Raw genomic sequence first — 9,782 nt, 5'->3', positions numbered from 1 at the left:
TTTAAAAGCCTGTCCCCCTCTGCACCCTCCACCCACTGAATCGGAAGTGGTGTGCCAGAGATCTGCATTTATCTCTAAAAAGCACCCTCCGGCACTCGTTAGACCTGCTAAAAAATCCTTATAACCCTGAAGGCCTATAAACTCTATATGTCCGAGAAACCCAGGGTGAACAATCACGCGTCCCCCAATTCCCTGCCCCAATTTTAATCGCACCCATCGCAGACCACAGCACACCCGGCAAACCCAAGGAACAGGGGGTTGAAGATATGTTTTCTTCCACCTTCATAAGAGCTGAGCAGCATTTCCTGTGCCTCATGATTCATTAGCACGTTGGTGGTGTCACTTCCTGTGGCTGACTCTCTGTTTCCATTCTGGCAAAGTGGTTTGCACTTTGCGCTGTGCTTTGGGGGTTGGAGGAAGATGAGCTTCTCACAGAGCCTCTCCTGGGCCTCTTTCCCGCTCTGTGCCCCTCATGTTTCCACCAGAAGCCAGAAAACATAGACGATCCCTGAGCCTCCTCATTTGGGAGCTCCAGCACCGGGATGAGATCTCACCTCCTGCAGTGGGCATTGTAGCCACGTCCAGGTAGAACCAAACCTGTTGTGTTTGTGTGTTGAGTCAACTCAGCCTGACGTTCAGGGAAAGATGAAAGCTAGGGAGTTTGTTGGGAGAAAGAAAGCTCTAGAAAGAAAGAGTGGAAGCTTTAGAAAGAAAGAAAGGAAAACCAAAAGATCTTGTTTTTGTGAGGCACTTTGATGAATAAAGATTTAAGAGGAAATTTTGATAGTAAAAAGTTGTGTGTAAGGGAGTGTTTGGAAGACATGGAGACCGGGAAGATTTCTGTCATTTTTATATTATCTACTAAAAAAAAAGTGGTTACATGAGAAACACAAACCAATTTGCCTTTTCTCCTGGGAGTCAGCAACTTGGGAAGAGCTGGGAAAAGCCATGCTGACTCGCCAATTATGATTAAGAGAAGGCTTAGAAGCTGAAGCTAGAGGGCATCTCAGAGGTTCCCGTGACAATGGATGTCATCGCTCCGACTTCTTCGGAAATTAGAGGGAGGACCTTGGAGCCCAGCACTCTGCAAGTGACTTTTGGCAGCCTGGAAGGGTGAGTGACTTGCGTGGTGAGCCCACCGCTACTCCCCACTCCTACTCACATAGAGGGCCCTGGTCCACCCTGGGGAGCTTCTGGCACAGCAATGCTGCACCCCTCACAGCCAGGTGCAGGTGCAAGGAGACCACCAAAATCTAGGCTCAGAGACATTTTCTCAGGGCTGCTGGGAGGAAAGAAAGGTGCTGAGGAAAAAAAGGAGGTGCTAGGAGAGGAAAAACTGATAACATAGGTCCTTAGGGGCAGCTGCCTGGCCTGGTTGGATTTCTCACCTCTCAGAGGCCCTGATCTCTGTCCTTAATCTCAAGTTCCACCAACTACCCCTCAAAATAAAAAAACGTAATCTAGATCCCACCATGATAGAAACAAAAGAAAGGCCCAATTTCCCTAGGATGTCTTTTTACATCCCCAAACTTGGCATGAATGAAAAATGTAATAATAGATGTAATAAAGTTATGTCTTTATGACATAAAATTTCACAGAACTAATTGTGGGTATAAATTCTACTGCTAACGCTTTCAGTCTTCTAAACAAAAATAAAAGATCCATCAGTAGGTGAAATTAGGAACACTGACTGGTAGATATAAATTTCAGAGCTATGATAGAAATACAACCCAATGATAATAAATTTAAAACTTGCTGTAGTTTGGGGAAATAAATGTTATTACTACGGCAAACACATGTCACTTGCAGGTAGACATGGGTGTCGATGATTTGTAAAAGTTGTCAAAAGACTGAAGCATCCCCGTGAAACTATTTTTTTTATATCGATGTGTCTGATATTTTTAATTTTTTAATTGACAAATACAAATTGTATATATTTATCATGTACAGCATGTTGTTTTCAAATATACATTGTGAAATGGCTAAATGGAGCTAATTAACATGTGCATTACTTCACTTACATTTTTGCGGTGAGAACACTTAAAATTTACTCTGAGCAATTTTCAAGAATACAATACATTGCAATTAGCTATGCTCAACCAACAGATTTTTTTTCACATTTTATTCTTATTTTTATTTTTTTATTTTATTTTATTTATTTTGTTTGTTTTTTTATTGAATCATAATTGATTATACATATTTTGGGGATTCAATGTTGACATATGTTGATCAAATCACTATTACTAATATGCATATTGTTACAAATTGTACTTATTCTTTATGCCCCTTGTCCACTCTCTCCCTATCCCCTTCTCCTCCCCGCTCCCACCACTGATAACCCTAGATTTCTTCTCTCCTTCTGAAAAAATAATGGTTGCTCTGTTGATTTGTTGCCTAGATGATCTGTCCAGTGCTGAAAGATGTGTTCAGGTCCCCCAATATACTCACCATGTTATTCAACAGATTTTTTTTTTTTTTTTTAATCTTAGCAGCTGGCCAGTACAAGGATCCAAAACTTTGACCTTGGTGTTATGACACAACACTCCAACTGAGCTAACTGGCCAGCCATGTTCAATAGATCTCTGGAACTTATTCCTTCTATCTAACTGAAATTTTGTATTCTTTGACCAATATTTCCACAATCCTTCCCACCCTCAGCCCCTGGTAATCACCCTTCTACTCTCTACTTCTATGACTTCAACTTTTTTAGATGTCACATATAAGGGAGATAACGGGATATTTGTCTTTCTGTGCCTGGCTTATTTCACTTAACATAATGTCCTCCAAGTTCATTCACAATGTCACAAATGTCAGGATTTCCTTCATTTTTAAGGCCAAACAGTATCCATTGAGTATGTATATCACATTTTCTTCATCTATTCATGGACATTTAGGTTGATTCCGTATCTTGGCTATTGTGAACAATGCTGCAATGAACATGGGAACGTAGAGATCTCTTTGACATACTGATTTCACTTCCTTTGGATATATACCCAGTAGGGAGATTGCCAGATCATATGGTAGTTCTGTTTTTAATTTTTTTAAGAATCTCCGTACTCTTTTCCATAACGGTTGTACTACCTCCCAAATGATTTCTGTATTCATCCATCTGTTCATTAATTCATTCTCATTCATTTAACAAATATTCATCAACCTCTGCTAAGTACCAGACACTGTTTAAGGCACTAAGTAAACAGGATAGACAAATCCGTGACCTCCTGCAGCTTACAGTCAAGTGGGAGAGTCAGATGATAAACAGATGAACAAATGAGCATATAATATCAATCAGTCATAAGTGCTATGAAGAAAAAATACAGCAGAGTAAGGGGACTGTGAGTGATAGAGTGTGACCAGAGAAGACCTGTCTGAGGAGGTGAAATTTCAGAAGACACCTGAGTGAAATGAGGCACTGGGCCATGCAGACTTCTGGTAGAGGGGAGTTCCTGGGAGAGGAAATGGCAGGTCTGAGACAGGACTGTGATTTGCATTGCATGGCCAAGGAACAGCAAGGAGTCCTGGTGGCTGAAGTGAGAGGAAAGTGGTAGGAAATGGGGTGGGAGGGTAGGCAGACACCAGATCGTAGGGTGCCATAAAGTCCTCACTGGGTAGGGACTATAGACTTATTCTAAATGTGATGGGAAGCCATGGAGGGTGACAAGCAGAGGAGGGATGTGATCTGATTTACCGTTTAGAAGGATTCTACTGGCTTATGTGTGAAAGATAGTATGTTGGGGCTGAGTGAAAGCAAGGAGACCCATTAGGGAGATTACTATAAAGGTCCATGTGGAACTCATGGTGGCTTAGACTAGGGTGGTGGCAGTGGAGGAGCAAGAGGTGCCCTCCACTGGCTTGGATGTTCAGGGTAAAGCAGACAGAATCTGCTGGTTGACTGAAAGCGGAATGTGAAAAAAACAAATAAAAAGAGTAATCAAGAATGGTTCCAAAGTTTTTGACCGAGCCAATAGATGATGGGAAACCCCAGAGGAGGAGCAGGTTTATGGCAGGAGGACACGAGTTGCATTTTGATTCAAGATGTCTGTTAGGCAGCCTAGTGGAAATGTACTGTAGAAAGTGGGATAAATAAGCATAGAACTCAGCAGGATGAAAACCTTCCCTCACAGATGACCTTGTTTTTAATATTTGGGGGTAGCACCTTGGCTTCTGATCCCTGCTGTAACTTCAGCCGGCTGCTTCCTGTTACAGTAGGCATAGCCACCTGGGGTTGGAATCATCTGGATGCATTTTAACACCCAAGCAAAGCAGAGCAGTACCTCTTTCTGGTGAACTGCAAGGTAGCACAGAACTTGCACTGATTAAATTCCACACATCAGCAGAGTGTTGCTTGGAGACCAGCTCCACAAGTTGGTGCTGTGGGGGTTTCAAGTTCATGCAAGCTGGACTCTGTCACAGAGCCACTCCCTAATTGCAAGTTGGGTAATCCTCTCCTCCAGGCAAGCCAGGAAGCCCAGGAGTGGGGGACACAGGGACAGACAGGTTGGACTTTGCAAGTATAAAGGACAGTGTGGTAGAGTGGAAAGAACATAACCTTTGGACCCAAACAGACCCAGACCCACATTCCGTCTCTGCTCCTTTCTACCTGTGGAATCTTCAGCATGTTACTTTACCTTTCTGAATCTAAATCTCAGGTTCCTTGGCCACAAAGCGAGTTAGGATTGTTGTAAAGATTAAACAAATTTCACATGCAAACCCCTGGCACCCAGTAGGCATTCGAAAGGGAGAGGTCTCTTCTCCCACATCCAACTCCCCCATCTCCATGAAGCTGAGCTTCCGAGATGATCTTCTCTTCCACCACCCAGCCCACCCCACCTCGGTTTTCCCTCACCAGGCTCCCATTGCAGATCCTCCCTCTAGAACTCCTGAAGGAAACGTCTTCTCCACCCTCCCCACACCCCTACAGCCAGGGCATGGTGCTTGGTTTTCCTCCTAGAGATAAAGACCAGAGCAGCAGCATCTTCTCTGGGTTTGCGGGACTCCTCGCCAGCCTCCTTGTCGTCGTGGTTTTCTGTATCCTGTGGAACTGGAATAAATGGAAGAAGCGTGAGTCCCTTGTTTGTCCCCATTTCATTTTCCAGGAATATTGCACTGGTGATCCTGTGTTCCTACGTGACACAATGGCCCATTGTCTCACTCAAGGTCCTGAGCTGAGGCTCCAAAGGCCCAGTGCTGATCTGAGTTCCACGGGGAAAGACTTTGACCTAGTACCCCGGTGCCCAGTCTCCCCTTCCTGCTTCTGTCTGCTGAGTCCCCTATTCCTCTAGCTCAAATGGAAATTCTTCCAGCTCAAGTCTGAGAATGTACTTTTTATGAGACCTGGTGAGGGCAGGGAGTATGTTCAGGGACCATCTCGTCCTCGAGTCCCCACCTTCTGTGCAGCTGACCCCCGCCGCAACCCCATCTTTCCCACTGTTTTTGTTTGCAGGGCGAGTTCCTTACCTCCAAGTCACCGCCAGGCCCTTGCTGACTCTGCCTCGACCCAGGCAACGAGCCAAAAATATTTATGACCTCTTGCCTCGGAGGCGAGAAGAGATGGGTAAGTTTGTTCTTCTAATTCATGGAGTCCACACAGTCTTAACTTCTGCTCCCAGGATGCACCTTTCACCACCAGGAAGCAACTTTCTCTAACTTTCCAGACCTTTCTGCCCTTCAGAGAGCGCCAAGAATGGGATAGATAGACTGTAAGCCGCAGCTCCAGTGGGAACCTAGAGTGCTAAAAAGGTAGCAGAGGGTCATCTGGGCTGGGGGTCTGTTTTGTCTGGATGTTGAGGCAGCAGAGAAAAGCAGGGTGTGTTTAGGCATGGAGAAGACTGCAGAAGGAGAACATGGTGCCAGCATTACAAGCCAGGGATGGGTGGTCATCCACAGGAGCCTCCTTCCCAGCCTCCCCAGTCCCTGTACGAGCATCCTCCAGTACCACAGAAGCTGGGGGGACTGCCAGGTCACATCGTCCTGTAGCTAGGGTCCAAAACACCAGGTCCCAGGCTGGATACCACACAAACCCAGTTTACTCACAACATGGGGATTGTCTGGGCTGAAGCACTCAGAGGATTGGCTAACTATCTTCAAGATTCATTCTCTGTCCTTTCAGGGAGACATCAGTCAAGGAGTATCCGTATTGTCAGTACTGAGAGCCTCCTCTCCAGAAATTCTGACAGTCCCGATCATGTGGTAAGAGTCATATGAAAAGACCTTTGGAACACTGCCATGTCTCTGGCAGGACTGAAGGGAAAGAGTTCTAGGGCTCGGATCTGGTTTCACCATAAACAAACGGCATGTCCTTTGGCACTCACCCCGTGGTCCTATTAATAAATTGGGAAGACTAGCCTCAGGACCTCCCTACTGCCCAAGAAGAAAAATTAAGACAGGACAGGAGCAAGCGCTTGGGGTTTTAAGAAAGGCAGCAGGATACTTAAATACTCAAATTCATGATGATAGAACTGCAATTGTTTTAACAAAGACATGACAATTCACTTACCCAGGTGAGTGGTGTTCCCTTCTAAGTAATCACCTCAGGGAGCGATGCTCTTGGTGTGCAATACACACTTCAAACCCTACTCTGGGGATTACCTCTAGGGCTGCTATCGAATTGTTTCAATTCTCCTCAGTAGCAGAAATATCCATTAGTCATTCAGCACTGCAGCTGATGTTGAAAGTGTTGATCATACAGGGGATAACGTCTGAGGGACTACTTTGAAGATCAAGGTGCTGATTTTCATAGATAAGTTGTTGCTTCCTTGTTACACATCAGTGCCTTTGGTTTGTGGTCATCCTTGGGTAAGCCTGGTGGCACTGCTGGTGAGGACTCTGTTGTTACCCAGCCTCTCATTACCCAGAGGTTTGGGTTCAACTACAATGCAGGCACCTCAATGTCACTGCCTGTTTCCTCTTCCTCCCACTCCTTGGGCTCTGGCCTGCCTGTCACACTTCCCGGGGTAAGTCTGAGTGGCTGATAAAGGGCAGGTGGACGAAACTTTATTGACAAAGCGATTCCAGGACCTTGTGGGCCCTGAGGGGATTTTGCCTTTAGAGCTTAGGTGCCAAACTGTCTTATGCCCACAGACATGTTTGGCTTGGACTCTGGAGTTTGAAGAACATTTTGAATCAGTTGCCAACATTTAAAAATTGAAGACATTTTACATTGCAAGTCCAAATATCCAGCTTTTCTTAAAAATTCTTAAGTTCTGGAAATATCAGACCAGCATGCCTAAATGTCAGTAATCAGCTGAGCTGGTGTGTCAGCTGTCTCTTTAATAATCGTGGTAAGCATTTTTTTAGTGCTTTCTATGTGCCGGGAGTGATTCTAAACACTTGATAGGTAGCAATCCACTTACTCCTCACAAAAACCTTATCATGTAGATATTATGATCATCTTCCTTTTATAAATTGGGAAATGAAGGCACAGAGAGATTAGGTAGAGTGCTCAGACTCGTCCAGCATAAAGTAGTTGCACCCTCAGTCTAAATCTAAGCCTCCATCTCTAGCCACCATGCTATCCTGCCTCTCAGTGTGCTCTGAGGAGCCAGGCTCTCTCCAGTTTATAACACTTCCCCCCCACCCCCACTCCCTATCGAACCTCACACTGTGTCCAAAAACCAGTTACAATTTACCGTCACATTTACACTATTTTTCTCTTACACTCAGCCCACTTCATTCATACCTACCTGACATCCAGAGCCTGGCAGTTTGAGACACCTGACTCGGAGCTTTTCTCCAAGGTGGAGAACTGAGTAAAGGAACTATGACGGCGTTACTGTGCAGGGAAGAAGAAAGGCTTTTTCTGTATTTCTGCTTCCATCCTGTCACTGACTTTCTCTTCTTCCTTCTAGACCTCCCAAGCAGGAAATGACCTCCAGGTGCATAGAGCCCATATCTATGCCATGGGGTACACAGTAGGTGTCTATGACAATGCCATGGTGCCCCAGATGTGTGCACACTACTACATCAATGTCAGAGCTTCCAGAGACTGCTCCAGCATTTCTTCAGAGGATTCACATGATTATGTCAATGTCCCCACAGCAGAAGAGACTGCTGAGACTCTAGCTTCTTCCAATAGTCCCCTTGGAAATCTCCTTGTTCTTCCAAGTGCCCAAGAGCTGGAGTTTACTGAGGAAAGAGACAAGGGCTGTGGGGCTGCCAGTGACTGCACTAGTTTTTGGTCTCCAGGAACTGAGGGCAGTGATTCAGTCAGTGATGGTGAAGGTTCCTCTCAGACCTCAAATGACTATGTCAACATGAGGTTGGATCTCAGGGCCGTCCAGCAGAAACAGTCCTGGGTGGATTTTCAATGCCACAGAGATTATGAAAATTTCTCACCAGCAGATCCCAATGGAAGCCAGCAGCAGGCTGAGGAGGAAGTGACATCCTCAAAAACAGACAATGTGGAGGGCAAGATAGATGGTTCAGACACCTACATCCAGCCTGTCACAAGGAAGTTCTTGGCTTCAGGGGATTATGTGGCCTTTCAGCCATCCACACAGAGTGAGAACAGTCAGGTGAAACATGGAGAGGAGATGTCAAATGAGGATTCTAACGTCTATGAGAATGTGCCAGCTGCCAAGTCAGGATGCAGGAACTCCGAGCAGGAGTCTGGCAATCAGCTCCCTCCTGATGAAGTAAGACCCGGCTGCCCAACTGGAAAGCCATGTGGAGTGGTCTATCCTGCTGGAACTTTAGCCACTGCAGAGTCTAGTAAAGACCCTTGACCACCTTACTACTTCAGTGGATTCATTTGCTTAGGCTAAAAAGAGGCTGAGATGAGTAGGAAGCTAAGAGGCTGCACAAAAGCAGAGGTTTGGGAAAGCCAGAAAGGGATTTTTCTCAAGCAGGGTGCTGCTATCTTTCATACCAGCCTAAGAATATTTGCTGAAACTGCCTTATAGAACTCTTAGGAAATAAAAAATGGGATAGTATTTTAGTGCACAGTGAAAGTATGAAGTAGTCTAAAATCATTACATTCACTAATAGCAGCAGGCTGCAAAGCAAAAAGTACACATTATCTTGTAATCCAATCAGAGGCCAAAAGAAAGGAAGAAGTTGGGGTGCAATGGGGTGGGCGATTTCCGTTTTAAAAAGAATGTGTACAACTAAATATTCGTGACATGCAGGAACTCTCACTTGTTGCTGATTGCAAAGCATAACAACCATTTTAACTGGCAATTTCTTATAAGCACATATTTATCATATGACCCAGTCATTTCACTACTAGGAATCAATCCAAGTGAAATGATAACTTATGTTCACACAAAAACCCCACACATGGCTGTTTATAGCAGCTTCATTCATAATTGCCAAAAACTAGAAATAACCCAGATATCCTTCAGCAGGTGAATGGATATCCATTCCGTGTGTTTATCCATATTCAACAAGTAAAAAAGGAATGAACTATTGGTTCACACAACAACATGGACAAATCTTAAATGCACTTTGCTAAGTGGAAGACGCTAGACCTATAAGTCTACACATTGTATGGTTCCATTTACATGACATTCTGGAAAAGGCAACATTATTGGAAAATAGATCAGTTGCCAAGTTTGGAGAAAGGAGAGGAGTTACCACAAAGGGGCTGTACAAGGGAATTTTTAGGATGATGGGACTGTTCCGTATGGTACTGTGGTGGTAGGTATGTGACTTTATGCATTTGTCAAAACACAAAGAACTGTACACCACGAAGAGGGATTTCTATTGTATGCAAATTTAAAAAAATTAACCAGACTGTCAGGAGAACCCAAGATGGTATGCAGATTGTAACAAATGAATCTAATTGT

At 44.6% G+C, this 9,782-nt stretch overlaps 1 protein-coding gene across 1 annotated transcript; it reads left to right on the top strand.

Annotated features, from left to right (window-relative positions):
• The first annotated feature begins 1,024 nt into the window (after nucleotides 1-1,024).
• On the top strand, nucleotides 1,025-8,720 carry LAX1 (lymphocyte transmembrane adaptor 1). The gene is made up of 5 exons (XM_063113465.1): nucleotides 1,025-1,113; nucleotides 4,949-5,058; nucleotides 5,441-5,551; nucleotides 6,107-6,186; nucleotides 7,845-8,720. Exons 1-5 carry the CDS (start codon nucleotides 1,025-1,027, stop codon nucleotides 8,718-8,720), a joined length of 1,266 nt encoding a protein of 421 aa, XP_062969535.1.
• Nucleotides 8,721-9,782: the final 1,062 nt, after the last annotated feature.

Source organism: Cynocephalus volans, chromosome 11 (assembly GCF_027409185.1).
Source record: "Cynocephalus volans isolate mCynVol1 chromosome 11, mCynVol1.pri, whole genome shotgun sequence".
NCBI lineage: Eukaryota > Metazoa > Chordata > Mammalia > Dermoptera > Cynocephalidae > Cynocephalus > Cynocephalus volans.
Note: the sequence above shows the minus strand (reverse complement) of the source record. Positions and strands in the feature narration are given on the sequence as shown.